Below are 21369 nucleotides of genomic sequence, written 5' to 3'. Positions count from 1 at the left end.
TTAAAATTCTCTACAGCTCTTCCCATCGAGAAGTGGAGTCTTGGCCCATCTCTTGAGTCTGAGCAGGTACTGTGACTTGCTTTGACCAATAAAATGTAGTGGACATTGTACGCCGTCTGAGCAAAGCCTTAAGAGGCCTCGCAGCTTCCAGTTTTGTGCTCCTGGAACCCCAAGACCACCACAGGGTAAATAAACCCAGGATGAAAAATTACATGGCGAGAGATACTTAGCCTGTACCACCATCTCAGCTGAGGCTCCAGACATGAGCGAGGCCATCGGAGACCACTGAGGCTCAGCTGAGCTGCCCGATAATGAAGAAGCTGCATGAATGACCCCAGAACAAATTGCAGGACTGAGAATGAACCAATGGTTGTTGTCAGAAGTCACCAAGGCTAGGCGTGGTTTGGTATGCAGCAGCAGATAAATGATGCACATAACATTAAAAGTACGTATGCCATTAATTTCTAAAAGGTGACAACAAATATAGTAAGTAATTTCATTGACAAAAAAGACAATGCCTTGAATTATTTTGCTTAAAAGCTGTGTGTGTATCTGGGTATGAAGGAGAGAAGGGGAGAAATTTATTTTCCAAACCACTGAAGGGTGGGGAGTGGAAAGCCTATTGAAGATTTAGTAATGAACAATGTGTTGACAGAGATAAAAACAAGCATATGCTGTGTGATGAGGCAACTGGTTAGGTGATCTCTTAAGAGGGGATCTACAGAGTTTCTTAAGCAGACAGGAAGAAGTGACTACAGGGGAAGGTCAAGGTAATTTCTCCCCTGCTTTCTTCATTAGGTAAAAGACCTTTTAAATGACATCGATTAATAACATGACGCGACATGCTGTTTTCATTACAAACCTTTTAGTATTATTTGAGTTTACAAAACTATGTCCATGAATTGCTATGATTAAAAAAAAGTTAAGAAAAGCTACAGATATGAGAAAAACTTTCATATAATAAAATGTCAGACTTTCTTTTTACCACTACGGTAACTGTAGTTGTGAATGACTTTACGAAGGTAGTGCTTGTGGTAATCACTAGTATAAAGCAAAACAAAATCTCCAAAGGACATAGCCTATTAAAGACAGATGAGTGTCAATGGGTTTTCAGCTTAAGGACAGAAATCCATTGTCCATACAATGACTTTTATCTTACCACGTTTAAAGTGTTTTCCAGCTACGAAAATAAAGAAGTTTATCATTTTCTCAGAGCTTAAAAAAAAAAAAAAACCTAAACTTTTAAATTGTTCTAATTTTCTAGCTGGAAGATAGTGCAAAGCAGGCAGCTTATGCTTCAGCCTTTAACAGCAAAAGAGGTTTAACTAGGGCTGGTAGTAGATTGCCCTCTACTGGTCAAAGCATCACCAAAGAAATGATTCTCTACAGACTTTTTCCTGTGTTAAAATTTAACTGTGGTTGCTTCTTTTCAATTTTCTCTACCAAATACTTTTGGTGATATGGAATTCCAGAGAACTTATGTTTCCTGGGTTCAATATTTATTTGTAGGTTTATTAAAACTACATTTTAGACTGGCTTTTGATGGAGGAAGAACAAGAGACTACATGGTAATATTAGAAAATATACCACACATAGTACAATTTGAGAAATATCTAATGAAACACCAACACTTGATTAGAGTGATACCTTAAAATGACTACTTCAAGTCTAATGTATCTCTACCAGTCAAAATATTATGAAGACACAACCACCAATATAAGAAATGATTCAGACAAGGATCACCAATGAATGCTAAAATCCACTGGGTAAAATGGAGAAAAATATATTTAGAGAGTCTCAAAATATGACACCCTCAGATTACTTATCAATTACAAAGGGCAAAAGCACTTCTCCAGTATAATGGAGAAGTGAAGTGAAGTGCAGTCGCTCAGTCGTGTCCGACTCTTTGTGACCCCATGGACTGTAGCCCACCAGGCTTCTCCATCCATGGGATTTTCCAGGCATGAGTACTGGGGTGGGTTGCTATTTCCTTCTCCAGGGGATCTTCCCAACCCAGGGATTGAACCCGAGTCTCCCGCATTGCAGGCAGACGCTTTACCATCTGAGCCACCAGGGAATCTGTATAATGGAGAGTTGGCAGCAATTAATAAATGTCCAGATTGAAACATGATACAGTTTTGGTCACCAGGAATATTTGGTCACCTTTACCTAAACAGTCCAGATTCTGGTAGCAGCGAAGAATATGGGATCTGAAGTCATACTACCAGTGACTTCAGTAACAGCCATACAGTATACCAGGTGTAGTACCATCAACAAGTTATTTATCCTCTATGGACCTAAGTCTCCTCACCTAGGAAATGACAGTAATAATGGTACCCATCTCAGAGATATTTTAATTAAATATAGCATAAAAAATAAATGAATTAATATACATATATATATATATATATAAAGCACTTCAGTGGTTATCATTTGTTATTATTATAAATTTCCTAAAAGTGGTTCTCAGGAAAGCTTGTTACTGCAAAACCTGGGGCTCTTAATAAGAGAAAATAAATATAGACACTAATAGGTCGAGAGGAGCTACCCCATGCCCGAGGTCAGGGGTGGCGGCCGAGAGGAGCTACCCCACATCCAAGGAGCGGTGGCTGAGCGGGCGCAGGAGGGCCTACAGGAGCTACTCCATGTTCAAGGTCAGGAGGGGCGGCGGTGAGGAGATACCCCTTGTCCAAGGTAAGGAGCAGTGGCTGCACTTTCCTGGAGCAGCTGTGAAGAGATACCCCATGTCCAAGGTAAGAGAAACCCAAGTAAGACAGTAGGTATTGCAAGAGGGCATCAGAGGGCAGACACATTGAAACCATAATCACAGAAAACTATAGTCAATCTAATCATATGGACCAGAGCCTTGTCCAACTCAATGAAACTAAGCCATGCCCTGTGGGGCCACCCAAGATGGGCGGGTCATGGTGGAGAGGTCTGACAGAATGTGGTCCACTGGAGAAGGGAATGGCAAGCCACTTCAGTATTCTTGCCTTGAGAACCCCATGAACAGTATGAAAAGGCAAAATGATACTGAAAGAGGAACTCCCCAGGTCGGTAGGGGCCCAACATGCTACTGGAGATCAGTGGAGAAATAACTCCAGAAAGAATGAAGGGAAGGAGCCAAAGCAAAAAGAATACCCAGTTGTGGATGTGACTGGTGATAGAAGCAAGGTCTGATGCTGTAAAGAGCAATATTGCATAGGAACCTGGAATGTCAGGTCCATGAATCAAGGCAAATTGGAAGTGGTCAAACAGGAGATGGCAAGAGTGAATGTCGACATTCTAGGAATCAGCGAACTGAAATGGACTGGAATGGGTTAATTTAACTCAGATGATCATTATATCTACTACTGCGCACAGGAATCCCTTAGAAGAAATGGAGTAGCCATCATGGTCAACAAAAGAGTCCAAAATGCAGTACTTGGATGCAATCTCAAAAATGACAGAATGATCTCTGTTCGTTTCCAAGGCAAACCATTCAATATCACAGTAATCCAAGCCTATGCCCCAACCAGTAACACTGAAGAAGCTGAAGTTGAACAGTTCTATGAAGACTTACAAAACCTTTTAGAACTAACACCCAAAAAAGATGTCCTTTTCATTATAGGGGACTGGAATGCAAAAGTAGGAAGTCAAGAAACACCTGGAGTAACAGGCAAATTTGGCCTTGGAATACGGAATGAAGCAGGGCAAGGGCTAATAGAGTTTTGACAAGAGAATGCATTGGTCATAGCAAACACCTTCTTCCAACAACACAAGAGAAGACTCTACACGTAGATATCACCAGATGGTCAACACCGAAATCAGACTGATTATATTTTTTGCAGCCAAAGATGGAGAAGCTCTATACAGTCAGCAAAAACAAGACCAGGAGCTGACTGTGGCTCAGACCATGAGCTCCTTATTGCCAAATTCAGACTTAAATTGAAGAAAGTAGGGAAAACCACTAGACCATTCAGGTATGACCTAAATCAAATCCCTTATGATTATACAGTGGAAGTGAGAAATAGATTTAAGGGCCTAGATCTGATAGATAGAGTGCCTGATGAACTATGGACTGAGGTTCGTGACATTGTACAGGGGACAAGGATCAAGACCATCCCCATGGAAAAGAAATGCAAAAAAGCAAAATGGCTGTCTGAGGAGGCCTTACAAATAGCTGTGAAAAGAAGAGAAGCAAAAAGTGAAGGAGAAAAGGAAAGACATAACATTTGAAGGCAGAGTTCCAAAGAATAGCAAGGAGAGATAAGAAAGCCTTCCTCAGCGATCAATGCAAAGAAATAGAGGAAAACAACAGAATGGGGAAGACTAGAGATCTCTTCAAGAAAATTAGAGATACCAATGGAACATTTCATGCAAAGATGAACTCAATAAAGGACAGAAATGGTATGGACCTAACAGAAGCAGAAGATATTAAGAAGAGGTGGCAAGAATACACAGAAGAACTGTACAAAAAAGAGCTTCACAGCCCAGATAATCACGATGGTGTGATCACTCACCTAGAGCCAGACATCCTGGAATGTGAAGTCAAGTGGGCCTTAGAAAGGATCACTATGAACAAAACTAGTGGAGGTGATGGAATTCCAGTTGAGCTATTTCAAATCCTGGAAGATGATGCTGTGAAAGTGCTGCACTCAATATGCCAGCAAATTTGGAAAACGCAGCAGTGGCCACAGGACTGGAAAAGGTCAGTTTTCATTCCAATCCCAAAGAAAGGCAATGCCAAAGAATGCTCAAACTACCACACACTTGCACTCATCTCACACGCTAGTAAAGTAATGCTCAAGATTCTCTAAGCCAGGCTTCAGCAATATGTGAACCGTGAACTTCCAGATGTTCAAGCTGGTTTTAGAAAAGGCAGAGGAACCAGAGATCAAATTGCCAACATATGCTGGATCATCAAAAAAGGAAGAGAGTTCCAGAAAAACACCTATTTCTGCTTTATTGACTATGCCAAAGCCTTTGACTGCGTGGATCACAATAAACTGTGGAAAATTCTGAAAGAGTTGGGACTACCAGACCACCTGACCTGCCTCTTGAGAAACCTATATGCAGGTCAGGAAGCAACAGTTAGAACTGGACATGGAACAGCTAGCTGACTGGTTCCAAATAGGAAAAGGAGTACATCAAGGCTGTATATTGTCACCCTGCTTATTTAACTTGTATGCAGAGTACATCATGAGAAACTCTGGGCTGGAAGAAGCACAAGCTGGAATCAAGATTGCCAGGAGAAATATCAATAACCTCAGATATGCAGATGATACCACCCTTATGGCAGAAAGTGAAGAGGAACTAAAAAAAAGCCTCTTGATGAAAGTGAAAGAGGAGAGTGAAAAAGTTGGCTTAAAGCTCAACATTCAGAAAACTAAGATCATGGCATCTGGTCCCATCACTTCATGGGAAATAGATGGGGAAACAGTGGAAACAGTGTCAGACTTTATTTTTTGGGCTCCAAAATCACTGCAGATGGTGATTGCAGCCATGAAATTAAAAGACGCTTACTCCTTGAAAGAAAAGTTATGACCAACCTAGATAGCATATTGAAAAGCAGAGACATTACTTTGCCAACAAAGGTCTGTCTAGTCAAGGCTATGGTTTTTCCAGTGGTCATGTATGGATGTGAGAGTTGGACTGTGAAGAAAGCTGAGCGCCGAAGAATTGATGCTTTTGAACTGTGGTGTTGGAGAAGACTCTTGAGAGTCCCTTGGACTGCAAGGAGATCCAACCAGTCCATTTTGAAGGAGATCAGCCCTGGGTGTTCTTTGGAGGGAATGATCCTAAAGCTGAAGCTCCAGTACTTTGTCCACCTCATGGGAAGAGTTGACTCATTGGAAAAGACCCTGATTCTGTGAGGGATTGGGGGCAGGAGGAAAAGGGGAAGACAGAGGATGAGATGGCTGGATGGCATCACTGACTCAATGGACGTGGGTTTGAGTGAACTCCGGGAGTTGATGATGACAGGGAAGCCTGGTGTGCTACGATTCATGGGGTCACAAAGAGTCGGACACAACTGAGCGACTGAACTGAACTGAACGGAATAGGTATAGGATGTAAGACCTTAGATACTCAACTCTTTACTCATCTTCCTTTGACATCTTTTTTCCCCTTAAGTAACGATACTGACACAGAGCAGCAGACTTACCCTCCAGACAATTTTATCTAGAGATTCCAAAGAAGTGATTGGTAATAAAATGGCCAGGAAATGGTCTTTGGAAGAAAGGGGCAGTGATGAGGGTTCTGGGCACTGATACATGATGCCTTTTTAACTCCCTAAATCTCACTGCAAGTCATAATCCAAGTCACTAGGGTGTAGGTATATGTATATATTTTATACCTGTGACAATAAAATGGCCTAAATTATTTTAAGAATTCTATCATCCAATGTTCCATTTTCAGAAATTTTAGTCTACTTTTGGCTTTTCAAAGAACTTGAAAACAAAAAGGTAGGTAGGTTCTGAAGCATGATATGAACCAAACTTGATTGACTCAAAGATGTTGAAGTTCAAAATTTGACTGTCCTCAAAAATATCTTTGCTTCATCTAATCCAATGCTGAAGTTTCCCTCTTCCTAAAATCTGCGAATTTCCCATCTGCTTTCCAACTGCCACCTCTGTGGAGATTCTAGTTCTAATGACTGCCGCCATGTTTCGATGGTGTGCATTTCTAGAAGACAATGTACCCAGTACGTTCAAGAGTATCTGGAAAGACAAAAGCCAAAGGTGAAGTATAGTGAAACTCTAACTGGCAGTTCCATTTTATGTTTTGCCATTAGACCTTTCTTACAAAAGAAAAGAAAAGAAAGAAAGAAAGAAAGAGAGGGAAGTCACTCAGTCGTGTCTGACTCTTTGCGACCCCATGGACTGTAACCTACCAGGCTCCTCCGTCCATGGGATTTTCCAGACAAGAGTACTGGAGTGGGTTGCCATTTCCTTCTCCAGAGGTAATCACTCTTCTGTGCTATTATACATTTTCACACTTTGGACTATAATTTCTGTTGGTTTTCTTTTTTTTTAAAAACAGTTCTTGAGGGAAATACTCCCAAGCCAGCTTGTAGCAGCAAGTAGAGGATCTTCATACCCTGATTAAGGGTGAGACAGCCATGATTATAGCTGCTCGTGGTAGATGTTGAGGCCTGAGCACAGTGCAACTGGAGACAGAGACAGGGCTGTGGCCAGACACCACATCCTGAAGAGAGCAGGGACCTCAGAGAGCCTTGAACAAACCACAGCTTTGAGTAACAGGTCTCTGTTTCAATCCTCCTAGAGGTAACTGCTGGCTTGGGTGTGCAGTGAACTGGATAAAGGTTTCCACTGCCCCCTCATCCCACTCCCCCTTGAAGAAATAATTATCTTGTGACTGTGAAGTTCTAATGTGGACCACATAAGGCATGTCTTCTCTTACTGCACACCAGCCTCCCAATGCCCTCAGCTTCTGAGTCATCAGAGACAGGGCTTTAAAGACCCACTGTTGCCATTTTAGAAGACACTAAGCTGGTAGGTCAAAATAACTGTCTAGTTTAAGCACAATGTTACAGGTATGACTGAGCTGTTTTGTGTCCTCTGGGTTCTGGCTCTGAGGCAAGTTGAAAAGGGACTCTGTCCTAATCCTAGTGATCCACCAGGAAAGCTTTTTTTTTTTTTTAGGAAAGCTCTTATATACCCCTGCTGAATACAGCTCACTGTGGATTGTCAAACTGCACTGGAGCATGCGTGCCCTTTGAACATCTAACATCTCAAAAGCAGGAAACTTCATACATGGCAGGACTTACACTCTGGGGAATTACTCTAATACCTCAAGGAGTAAATCATAAGGGTCAGAGCAGAACACTGAGGAAGCCAGTATTTGGCAGAGGCTATAGGAAGTAATTAGAATTGGTTAGGCAAGAGCATTTAGACTTGGAAACAGAAGCAGAACTTTGAAGAAGAGAAGCATGGGAAAGATGAATGAGAACCAAAGAAAACTATAGGTGACCTAAATGAGAAAAGTCCAAGGGGTCACTTTGACAGAGAACTTGCAATTCTTGACATTTCTGCCTGAGCTATATTTCTGGTAATTCTCTGACATCCACACCTTTTACCAATTGCATGAATACTGCCCAGTGTCTTAGAAAAATATAAATAAAATTTTCCTTCTATTTCAATTAGGGAACTCAAAATCACTAAAATCATAAAGACTTTATACTGATATTGACAGAATAAAAATTAGCTTAATGAAGTCCAAAGTTCTCCAAGAAAGAATAAAATTGGGCTTGAGTTCTCCCAGTCAATTCTGCTACCTCAGAGCCTAGAAACCCTGTCTATGAATAAAAGTATTGAAAACTTGACTCTAGTTTACTTATCCTTATTGACTCTAAAAAAACCAGTAATTGCTGCTAAGGGAGAGGGTGAGGTTGGAAAAAAAAAAACAAACCCCAAACATGTACCTTAAAGTAAATTTACTAGCTGTGCCACCTTGGGCATGTTATACTTCTTCAGTGACCTCCACACACTACTGGAAACACAGCAGTAACTCCAACAAACATTTGTGAAATGAACTGCACTGTTTAAGAGAACTACAGAGCATTAAAAAAAAATCAAAATAGAGGAAGAAAAGGTGAAAATTACACCTATCCAGGCATTCTTGCCAGATAAATTATGTCATCTGACTATCATTTGAAGCAGTACTTCTGACTCTTCCTTGGTTCAATGGTTGACTGCCATCTGTGGTAGCCAGCATCCAAGATGGCTCCCAACGACCATCATCTGCTGGTATTTATACCTCCCACACTGAATCCCTGCTGGCTTTAGGAGACCAACAGAATACTGCAGAAGTGGTGGTGTTGACTTTAGAGGCTAGATTTTTTAAAAAGGCATTGAAACTATGGTCTTGTTCTCTTCAATTACTTGCTCTGTGAGGACAGATGGCTACGCGACCTTGGGCAACTTATGTGACTTTTCTGAGGTTCAGTTTTCCTCACCTATAAAATGAAGATACTTATTTCACAGTATTATTTCACAGAGTATTGTGAAGACTAAATAAGACATGCATGTAAAGCATTTAACAGGATGCCTGGCACATAACAGGCTTTCATTAAATGAGGCTAATACTAGTGGTGGTGGTGACAGAAGCTGCAGTAGCAGCAATTAATTGGATGTGAGATGCAAAGGAAAGAGAGGAATCAAGGGTGATTCCTAGGTTTTTAGCTTGAATAACTGAAGAAGTGATGGTATCATCTACTGAGTTTGGGGACAATGGAAGATAAGTTGTAGAGAGTAAGGACATTCTTTTTTCTTGGGCTGAAGGTGCTTAACCCTCAAAAAGGTAATACCAAAATTATCTTTTGATCACTTATAAACAGGATTCCTTTTACATTCTTTCTTCTCTAAATTATTTCAAACTGTTTTATAAAAATTTTATTAATTGGTAGAAAATTGCTTTACAATTTTGTGTTGGTTTCTGCCGTACAACAATGCAAATCAGTCTATATATATCCCTTCCCTCCCTCTCTCTATCCTACCCTTCTAGGTCATCACAGAGTGCCAGGCTGGGCTCCCTGTGTTATTTAGCAACTTCCCACTATTTCACACGTGATAGTATGTACGTCAAAACTACTTTCTCAGTTTGTCCCACGCCCTCTGTGTCTACAAGTGCATTCTCTACTCGGTTCATCAGTACCACTTTTCTAGATTTCATATATATGTGTTAATATGCGGTACTTGTTTTTCTCTTTCTGACTTACTTCACTTTGTAAAAGAGCCTCTAGGTTCATCCACCTCACTACAACTGACACACATTCATTCCTTTTTATGGCCAAATAATATTCCATTGTATAAATTTATCACAATTTCTTTATCCATTCATCTGTTGATGGACATCTAGACTATTTTTTGTTCTAAATAATTTCTTCCTGGAACATGAAAAATTGTTGAAATAAAAATGATAGGAATTCCAGAGGCCAGACTACTTCAATCAATGGCCATGTAACCCCAGATGAGTCACTGTTCTTAATTAAATGATGGCAAGCATTGCAAAGATGAATAACAGCAGAACAAAATCCAGACACTCAGGTAGTCCTCATTATTATTTTAAAGAGAAATATTAGCAAGCATTCGGGTGAATTTATCCAATCAAGAAATAAGATAGCATGACGGGTTATGAGAAATGGCAAAGTATGTTTCTTAATTTTAAATGAAGATTGTTACAGATAACTGAAGTGCTTGAGCCTGATGAAATTAGATTGCTGTTCCCATCCTCAGACTCCCACTGGTTTAACTATGGTACTTAGCGTTCATTTAGTTAATGGTTAATAGACTGATGAAACAATCCTGTACCTCAAATTGGTTTCACAGTTCTTTATATTGTAATATAACTATTGATTTGAGGCATATTTGGTCTTCAGTTTTGGCACTTTCCAGGATTTCCCAAATTCATAATGAAATGCTCCAATGTACTGCTTTTGAATCTGAATGGAGGCAGCAGAGGACAATCTGAAGTAGAATGGGTCAGTCTATTGGGGAAATGGCAACCTATGCAAGTATTCTTGCTGGGATGATCCCATGGACAGAGGAGCCTGGTGGGCTACAGTCCATGGGGTCGCAAAGAGTTGGACACGACAGAGCAACTGAGTGCATGTGCACACACACACCCCCACCCCAAGATGAGACCAAAACCCTTGAGTGTAGGCTGTGCTTACAGTGTACTGCTCTGGGCCTCACTTCTTTATCCCCCAGTTCTACATTTGATTCCAGTAACCTCCTACAAGTAAAACAACTTTGAATTCTGCTTCCCTTTATTTACAATAAAGCTGAGTTGCAAATAAGCCATCCACAAATGATTTTACAAAAAAGTTTGTACCAATATTTTAGAGGGTTACTATGGAATGGTTTCCTCTACCACTGTATTTTTACAAAAGTAACTAGCCACGGGGACTAAACCTTTGAACTTAACTTCTGCCAAGCATGCTAATGAAGCTAAGTGAGGTGTAACCGGTTCATGAAATAATAATAAGGAAGCACAGTATATATATTGTCCACCAACTTCCTCCCACTATAGAAATAGAGAAATGAGTTTTTTTTTTTTTCAGAAGGTAGTTGCTACATTCACCATAACTATCGAATTTCTTCAATACTGCGTTTAATTTCCTTTCTTCCCACTGTAGTTGGTGTCATGCAAGAATCTATTTTCCTTGAGTAAAACTGAAAGATAATGGAAGACTGATGATCAGAGAATTATAAATCTGAAATTGAGCATCACCACCCTGAACAACAGAGCCTTGGCTGGCATAAACTACTGATACAGGTAAGACTGATCACTCAGTTTGAGCTTAAAAGTTAACTCTTTATATAAAAACTCTAACAGGATTAAAATGTTTACATTTGAAAACTGATCACTAAGAAAGGTCAGCATATTAATTATGTAGGTAACCGCTAGTAGCTAAAGTTAGAATTGTAGACATCTTTCATTTGTCAAATTAGCAGAGGTACAATGTGTTACAGGACTGATTCAAGACAGGCATTCTGCTGAGCGGAACGCAGACTTGCACACATTTTCTAGAGAGCCATTCTGTATATGTAACATGTGATTGTTATTTGATTTCTTAAGCCTTATGGTTTCTAAATTTTAGAAAATAATTATCTAGCAGTTTTATAATCAAACTTTACTTTTAAAGGAGAGGTACCTAGTAGATACAAGCTTGATGTTTGGCAAGCTAAAGATGGTCAACTAGTTGTTGTCTGTTATACTGAAGGTGCCTCTAGAGTCTCAAGGTCATCCATCCGAAAAAGCTAGCCTCTGTGAAGGTCTTTTTACCTCTCCTCTGTTCTGAAGCATCTGCTAGGGTGAAACAGAAAAGCAAGGCAATGGTAATGAATAAGATGGTGACAGATGCCCTAGTGGTGGTCTAGCTTTTTTTTTTTTTTTTTTAAAGAATACTATCCATTAATACAAAAGCACCACCTTTATAGATTTTAGAACACAACGCATTTTCTATACAAGGCAGTAGCTAGTGTTTTTCTTTAACATCATCACAAAAGGAAGTTCCATTTTTTATGTAATATAAACAACCACTTTGATCAGATAATTGTTTTTCTTAAGAAATAAACTGGCTAATTTCACTGTCTGATTTTTAAATCAATTTCCATTTGCCAGGCTGTACTGGACTCAGATACAAACTCACTCTGAAGCATATGCATCATTTTCTAAATAAAAATTGCAAAGCAACAAAATAACATGATAGACACTGGTAGACATTAAGGGTCTTAGTATTTGAACCTACAGATACCCAAGCTTTCAAGCCTTTGAGTGAAGATTGGTTTAAAAAGTAATTTCAAAAATACAGTGCTATATTTTGGGAAAAATCCCTACTTTTATAATCTAAGATGCAAAAAATATAATCTGATGCTGAAGAGGGGTAAAGAGTAAAATATTCCTGAGGGGCTAGGAGCATATAAGAATCTCAGAAGGCACTGTACAGCAAAAAAATTTTGTGTTTATCAAAAGAGAGAATGAGAAGAAAAAAAACTGAGTATCCTTATTCTAGATTATAAAAGAGTGGAGAATGTGGTACTTAGAAATGTACGGTGAAAAATATGGAGAACTGAAGCACATTCTGAAAAGAGCTCATGGTTTTTATTTGACCAGAATCCAAAACCTTTTCTTATTTCCAACTAAAAGAAAAATAAAGGAATGAGAAAAATATGAAAAGGAGTCTGTATGTGTACCTTTTGAAGCAAGAGACATTTAAAAACAAGACATTAAAAAGGCCAAATCATACCTGCATTTATACTGTGGTTAAAGTATCTTCTAAAAAACAAAAAACAAAACACTTCTCTGAAAAACCAAGGTACTAAGTTACACACAAAAACACATGAGGGCGCTCTAACCAACAAGCAATAGCAACTACTGTTTGATTCAGAATCTTGAACTATATTTTTACTAAAGTATGATAGATGAGCATTAAATATCTGAAATAAGAAATTACTGATGACATCTGGTAAGGACCCTGTTATCCTGGTGTCTATCCTTGGTCACTACATTTTTCTTCTGTTTAATTCAAGATCTTGCCTGAATGTTGATACAGAATTAAGTTTACTTCTGAAATACAAAAAGAGACTCTTCTAATAGTACTGGATTAGAGAGAAGCTCTTTAACTTAGCCATGAAAAGACACCATTTTAAAAAGTACTTATGGACAATTAAGGTGGTAATTTGGAGAAGGAAATGGCAACCCACTCCAGTATTCTTGCCCAGAGAATCCCAGGGACAGAGAAGCCTGGTGGGCTGCCGTCTATGGGGTCGCCCAGAGTTGGACATGACTGAAGCAATGCAGCAGCAGGGTGGTAATTAAAAATTGGTCTTGTGTTAACATGACCGCAAAATACTTTTGCAACAGTTTACTTTGGCCAGTAAGTATTGCTTGCAAGTACCTTTAAATTCTAAAAATTACCTTCCTAGGCCAAAATCAATTGTCTTTTACAAACTACCTTAAAATCTAGTATAAGAATTACACATTTCTCTAGTATAAAAGAATAAATCTCAGGCATTTAACTATTTCTATCAAATTTTATTCTTTAGACAAAGGCACCATCCACAATAATCAACTACCTGCTTTTATTTCAATTGGACAATCGTGATTAGAAAAGGTGAGAAGGCATCTCTACTTTCCCTTTCCGTTCACTATATTTATGTTACTATTTTATTTTAGCCAATGCTTAAAAAATTATTCAGTTTAAATACCATTTGTAATTTTAATATTAAATATTTGCAACTCTGTTCTAGCTCCTGTGGCAAAATTCAAGGAAATCTGATATAAATGAGTAACAACTCAACATGTATTCAACCATCCAAGATCTCTTACATGGCTTTACCGATCATTTATACCTTCCTTTGTATCATTGGTCTGTTTGGAAATTCTCTCTCCCAGTGGATATTTTTAACAAAAATAGCTAAGAAAACATCAACACACATCTACCTAGCACATCTCGTGACTGCAAACTTACTCGTGTGCAGTGCCATGCCTTTCATGGGTATCTATTTCCTAAAAGGTTTTCAGTGGGAATATCAATCTCCACAATGCAGGGTGGTCAATTTTTTGGGAACTCTATCCATGCATGTGAGTATGTTTGTCAGCCTCTTAATTTTAAGCTGGATTGCCATAAGCCGCTATGCTACCTTAATGAAAAAGGATTCCACACAAGAGACCACTTCGTGTTACGAGAAAGTATTTTATGGCCACTTGCTGAAAAAATTTCGCCAGCCCAACTTTGCTAGAAAACTATGTGTTTACATATGGATAGTTGTTCTAGGCATAATTATTCCAATTATCATATACTACTCGGTTGAAGAGACCACAAAAGGGGAAGAGACGAAGTGCTATAATTCACAGATGGAACTAGGAGCCGAGATCTCTCAGACTGCAGGCCTCATTGGAACCACATTTATTGGGTTTTCATTTTTAGTTGTCCTAACATCATACTACTCTTTTGTCAACCATCTGAGAAAAATAAGGACTTGTACATCCATTACAGAGAAAGATCTGACTTACAGCTCTGTGAAAAGGCACCTTTTGGTCATACAGATTCTACTAATAGTTTGCTTCCTTCCATACAGCATTTTTAAACCCATTTTTTTTGTTGTACACCGAAGACTGGACTGTCAGCAACTGAATGATTTAATTGAAATAAAAAACATCCTCACCTGTCTTGCATCAGCCAGAAGTAGCACAGACCCCATTATATTTCTTTTTTTAGATAAAACATTCAAGAAGACACTATACAATCTCTTTACAAAACCTGATGCACCCCATCTGCAACCCTCTGATTGATTTCTGAACGGAAAATATCACCAAACAGAAAACTGTTCATATGACCCTACTGGGACCCCTAAATGACGGGTTTAACAGGTCATAGCTTGGTTGAAAATAGGCACCTAGAAAGCCTCTTTGGTTTTTAAAAACAAAATCAACCAACCAACAAACATAAAACTCATTTTATGGTTCTACTTAGAGTGAAAGTTGAGATGAGACTTACAGAGGCAAAAGACAAGCATATTGCAAGGAGCCCACCACATATGAAACCACCAGATGATTTTCTGTTTAAACTCAACCATGGATGCTTCTATGCAAAGCACAATAATTCAAAACTATAGGATAAAGCAGCAAGTGGTTTATGACTTTCCTACTTTCTAGTAATTAGACTACAAGGGTCCATGTATGGGTAATGTATTGTTGGTAACTTTTAAAACGAGTAAAATAAAAAAGTGAATAAGAAAATTCCTCATTTAAGTCCTGTCTAAGTGTATGAATAATGTAGTAAAAAAATCCAAGGTTTTATAAACATATTATTTATTTGGTATTATCCGGTCCACGATCCTGGGAGAAGCAATATTCATTGATTCCAGTATTTATTAAGTAGATGTTATTTATAAATACGCTTAAATATTTGGATTAGGCTTTGTCAAAATAAAAATGTCATTATATGATCTTCACATTTTGTTGATTCTCCTCTGTATTCAATATAAATAATGTTATTAATGACAAACAGTACCTAGCATGTAAATGTGTTCAATTAATTTTTGTGAAATGAATGAATGAATGATAGGCAGTATAACAGTATCACCATTGTGAGACTGGTCTCTGGAGTTAGAGTCCCTAGATTCAGTCCTAGTTCCAACTCTTATTTAGCTGGACAATCTCAGGGAAATCACCCTCCGTAAGTGTTAATTTCTTCATTTGTAGAACAGAAAAATGCTATGTAATTCATAGGTACTATTATTAAGCCAGATGACATTACTACTATGAGTAGCTCTCATTTACTAAGTATGTGCTATGTGCTTACAGGTTTCACATGTATTATTTTAATCGTCACAACCCTGATGTATGCCAATTAACTGATGAAAACACTGAAGTGCATAGTTAAATAAGTCATCTAAAATTTTCTCTAATATCTACCTAAATATTTAAAGAGTAAGCCTTTCTTTATGGTCATTTCTTTCTTAGATGTAATCTTATAAGACAAATGATGGCTATATTCTGTATTATATACAATATAATTAAAAATAAAAAAGAATGTGTGTTTATCTTCCTAAAGAGACCATAAGCAACTTTGGAGCTTTAGTCTATTTTCTATTTCTGCTCCTATGGTACTTGTAATTGCTCGGATAAGAACCAAACATAAACAGCTGAACAAAACTGAAGCTGAATAAACCTGAACTGTAACCTGCTACTTCATTGCTGCTGCTGCTGCTATGTCACTTCAGTCGTGTCCAACTCTGTGCGACCCCAAAAACGGCAGCCCACCAGGCTCCCCCGTCCCTGGGATTCTCCAGGCAAGAACACTGGAGTGGGTTGCCATTTCCTTCTCCAATGCATGAAAGTGAAAAGTGAAAGTGAAGTTGCTCAGTCGGAAACTGCTTAAAGACTCATCTATTCCCTACATGGCAATTTCTTCAGTGCTCAAAAAGAAGTTTAAAGTTAGTTCACATAGCACTCTTAAGCCTTTCATCTCATAGCATGTTTTGTTGCAGAATTTAAAATGTAGAAACAATTAACATTACACAGAAACAAATCTGTGTGATTTTCATTAAGAATAGAAAACAGTAAATAATTTTTCTCCTTTTTTTACTTCAGTGTTTAAATGAGAGAAGAAAATGTTCAGAGAAATATGTGAAAAAACTCATGCTGGCTTCAAATATTTATAGTATACAATTATTCTTTTATAGCAGCAATCTTATTTCTGGCTGATTATTTTTAATTTGCAGAGACAAAGGAAGACCTGGGAACTCCAGGTGACTCCTTAAGTGTTGGCTGTAAACAAGGGTGTCTAATCTAGCAATTTCATAGACATGAGAATCACATATTAACTCAAAGTCAACCCAAACACCCAAGTTTCTCCACAGTTACAGCAATACTTTCTTCAGTTCAGTTCAGTCTCTCAGTCGTGTCCGACTCTTTGTGACCCCATGAATCGCAGCATGCCAGGCCTCCCTGTCCATCACCAACTCCCGGAGTTCAGTCAAACTCACGTCCATTGAGTCGGTGATGCCATCTAGCCATCTCATCCTCTGTCGTCCCCTTCTCCTCCTGCCCCAATCCCTCCCAGCATACTTTCTTACATAAGGTTTAAACCAAAACTCATTAGACTAAAAGGAATTGAGAAGCTGATCAATAGTTCTCACTTAACATAAGCAACGCTGAATCAAATCTCACTTCACTTAGTTTCAAAAACATATGTAACTTCTGAAAATCATTATTAAAAAAATCACTTTACACCACTATTTAAATAAAAGATACTACACCAAAGTAGACTTCTCTACATTAGAAAAAGGCAGAAAAGGAGATATGCAATTTCTCAAGTTACTCATTCTGGTAGAAACTTCCATTTTAATTCTCTGTACTGAGCTTATTAGTCACCATGTTTATCTTTACACCATAGATGCTTTCATGAATAGGTGATTGCAAATTATGTTGAATTTTTTTGTGTAATTGAGGAACTGACTATTTAATGTCATGGCAAATATTTTTTAGGAAGTATCACTTTCTAAAATTTATCCTAAATTTGGAGTGTGAATTTCAGGAAAGTGATGCTTTTAATGTGTCTGTGAGTTAACATCAAACACAATTTCAGAAACCCCAAATTTTGACTTAAAAGATTGACAAGATTGTGTCTTAACAGGCATGCTGAGTCGCTTCAGTCATGTCCGACTCTGTGTGACCCCATAGATGGCAGCCCATCAGGCTCCCCCGTCCCTGGGATTCTCCAGGCAAGAACACTGCAGGCATGACAAAGGTTTATTTTCCCCTTTATCCTTTCATATATACACTCCCATCAAGGCAACCTGCAAACTATTAATCAGGAACATGAACAATTAAGACTAGAACAGCAAAATGAAGGATGGAGTACTCCTCCTGGAAGTGAGTTTCTATTCTTTGGGGAGAACAGGAAGATGCTGGGGAAGGAAAAAATTTTCCTCTACTCCTGTAGGTTCTCCTGACCTGAAATGGATTAACAGGAGAAAAAAAAAAACAAAAACAAAATAAATTACATACCTAAGGGGAATATGGCCTCATATCCTCTGGAATATGCGGCTCAAGGATAAGCTGGGCAGTTGGAATTTATGAGCCAACTGAGAGAAGGAGAAGAGGGTAGGGGTTGGGGACCTCAAAGGGGAGGAAGGCAATTCACATGGAGATGGAGAAACAAATGTTTGGGAAACAAATGCTTGCTACCAAGACTACGGGATGCAGAGGGGACTTTGGTCTCCCTAGCCTGCTGAGTTCACCCACCACACCTAGCCCACATTCTCTGCAGACATCTCCGGTGCTAGTACTCTTCCTGGATCAGACCCTTTAAATTGTTTCAGGCGGTTAAGGGGGAGGTGTAAAGAAAGACTTCCTGAGTCTCTTGCTTCTTAAAAATAACCAGCCCCCAATAATCTTCAAGCCAAACAGACACATTGTGGGGGTGGCAAGTGTTGCTCCCCTCCAATGTCAACCCTGCTCTGATCTGGTTAAGGCTGGCTGCAGCCCACCTGGGGCTTTGCAGTCTGCAGAGAGGGAGCTGTTATGAGCGAATATGCGGAGACAAGCTGAGAGGGAATCTTGCTTGGCAAACCACAAAGGGAGCACAGCACAGAGGGGCACTGGTAGTTTGCTAAGCATTTCAATCCCACAACCTAATGCCATGAGCCTTCTTTGACTGCCTTGGGATTCAAAGTGAATTGATATCAGTGGCAAGAGTTACTACAGCCTGAAGGGTTTTTATACATGACAGTACAAATGCACTGGCTGTATGGTACATGCTTGCTACTGCTGGCTCAGAAGGGAACCAGCAGTGAAAGTACTCGCGTCTACTGAGCAAAAGAAAGTTGGAGTTGATTTTTTTTTTGAAACGGGGGATGGGTGGAAAAAGAGAAGCAAGGTCATCTTTAATATATCTTGTATTTCTAAGTATTAAAAACCCCATGATCAAGCTGAACATGTACATTACGCTCGACAATCTTACAAAAGTAACAGAGAAGGTAAGCCTGCGTGCTTATTATAATAAAGAACAGAATTTACTTTCATCTTAAGGAAACTCTCAATGTTCTATATAATATAAACATGAGGGACTTTGGGGGAGCTATAGTAAGAGATGTAAGACAAATGTCAAGAGCGATGGAAGAAGAAATACCATAAGAAATCCACAATGCCACCGCAACTAGAGTGATGTGATGAACAACCATTTATAATGAAGTCTGGCCCTCGGCTGGTGAAAGGAGAACTGATACCAGAAGGTGGCCAGAGAGCAGCCGGGCGTGTTCATGGGTTAGCGAGGAAACCATTTAAAGGAAGCACACACAGAAACGCTTGGGTGGAGGTTCCTGGCTGAGCAGCTGTGAGATTTGGGGTTTTGCAGTTCTGAGAACTAAACCAGAGCCCCCAAACCTCCTGGGCACAGGCCCTATTCAGAATAGAAAGGGACTGTGTGTCAAGCAGTTTGCTCAAAGAAGCGGCTTAACTTCAACTTGGCTTATTAAAATCAGACGTCAGTAGGTCAGTGGCATAGAAAGGTCTGAGGCTTGGTGTTCTCTCCGCGCTCAAGTGATGCTTTGTGTGGCGTCTCTGGGAGACAGGAGAGACAATAAAACGGCGACTCTCATGGCTGAACAGAGGGAATGAAGGCCAGCAAGGAGCCAGGAGTTGCATTTACCTAAAAAACTGGACTATTTTTTTTTAAAGTACTTTTCATTTAGGGGCGAGAGGAAGAAAACACTGAAACATAATGAAAGTTTTCACATCCTTTCACAAGAAAAAAAAACAGGAATAAAAGGAAAGGTGATAGAAAAAAGAAATTTGCATACATGCCCTATTTAATGCCTGTAGGGAGGCAAAGCATGAGAAGTAGAATATTATGACTGTGGGCATCAACCAGGGGTGGTTTTTGAGGGGCATTTGGAAATGTTGGGAGTCATTTTTGAGCGTCATACAGCGGGGAAATGCTACTGGCATCTACTGGGTTGAGGCTAGGCAGAGGTAGCAACACAAAGGAGAGCCCCCCACAACAAAGAACCCGGCCCCAAACGTATACCGCTGTTGGGAGATGCTGTACTATGATGACACGTCTTCCCAAACTTACGTCAGTCAGTTCAGTGGCGCAGTCGTGTCTGACTCTTTGACCCCATGGACTGCAGCACGCCAGGCCTCCCTGTCCATCACCAACTCCTGGAGCTTACTCAAACTCATGTCCATCATGTTGATGATACCATCCAACTATCTCATCCTCTGTCGTCCCCTTCTCCTCCTGTCTTCAGTCTTTCCCAGCACCAGGGTCTTTTCCAATGAGTCAGTTCTTTGCATCATGGCCAAAGTATTGGAGCTTTAGCATTAGTCCTTCCAATGAATATTCAGGACTAATTTCCTTTAGAATTGACTGGTTTGACCTCCTTGCAGTCCAAGGGACTCTCAAGATTCTTCAAAGAATTATACAATTACATTTTACACAATTTCATATGAAACTGCTTCTTCACATGGCACCATAGACTCAAATGTAACCTGATAGAACCAAACATTTTTAGACTCAGGTATTCTGATTTCATGGAGAAGGCAATGGCACCCCACTCCAGTACTCTTGCCTGGAAAATCCCATGGATGGAGGAGCCTGGTAGGCTGCAGTCCATGAGGTTGCTAAGAGTCGGACACGACTGAGCGACTTCCCTTTCACTTTTCACTTTCATGCACTGGAGAAGGAAATGGCAACCCACTCCAGTGTTCTTGCCTGGAGAATCCCAGGGACAGAGGAGCCTGGTAGGAGGCCGTCTATGGGGTCGCACAGAGTCGGACACGACTGAAAGCGACTTAGCAGCAGCAGCAGCATTCTGATTTCAAAAAGAAATGCTTACTAAGTAAAGAAAAAAGTATTAATATAATTCTAGAATGTTTGAAACCCAATGCTTCTGGATCTATGCCAAGAACTTGGGGGGAGGGGAAGGAAGGAGGGAAGGAGAATGAGAACCAGAACAAGGGAGAAAATGGGAATATGCTTGGCTAGCTAAAAGGGACGATTAAATAATCGAAATTTTTCTCAAAGGAATGGACTGTTGCAATGGTCTTCTGTTTTCTTTACTGAGTAAAAAGGAAGAAAACTTTGACAAAAACTCACTATAGAAATCAAAATCTATATACAGAGGAAATCTATATCCAGACAAGTCACTGAATATCCACTATCTGAATATGAAGAAAAGCTTCTTCACAAAATTTGTTATTATTAGCAAAGAGTAAGAACACATCCAGTGAAAGTTTAAATTATTAGCCATGGGAAATGTACTGTCATTAAAGTTGCATTATTATTAAAGATCACTACATTGGAAAACCTCTATAATAAGGTCCTGAATGAAACTACTTTGGGTTATCTAA

General features: G+C 39.4%; 2 protein-coding genes across 9 annotated transcripts in view; one reads left to right on the top strand and one right to left on the bottom strand.

Moving 5' to 3' along the window:
* The window catches only part of CASK (calcium/calmodulin dependent serine protein kinase), a 374286-nt gene that overhangs the window by 158654 nt on the left and 194263 nt on the right, over nucleotides 1–21369 (bottom strand). The window lies entirely within an intron of this gene.
* Nucleotides 10941–15464, top strand: GPR82 (G protein-coupled receptor 82). The gene is made up of 3 exons (XM_005228303.5): nucleotides 10941–11280; nucleotides 13554–13621; nucleotides 13758–15464. Exon 3 carries the CDS (start codon nucleotides 13792–13794, stop codon nucleotides 14800–14802), a length of 1011 nt encoding a protein of 336 aa, XP_005228360.1. The 5' UTR covers nucleotides 10941–11280; nucleotides 13554–13621; nucleotides 13758–13791; the 3' UTR covers nucleotides 14803–15464.

This window comes from Bos taurus, chromosome X (assembly GCF_002263795.3).
Source record: "Bos taurus isolate L1 Dominette 01449 registration number 42190680 breed Hereford chromosome X, ARS-UCD2.0, whole genome shotgun sequence".
Classification (NCBI taxonomy): Eukaryota; Metazoa; Chordata; class Mammalia; order Artiodactyla; family Bovidae; genus Bos; species Bos taurus.
This window is presented reverse-complemented; position numbering and strand designations above follow the sequence as displayed.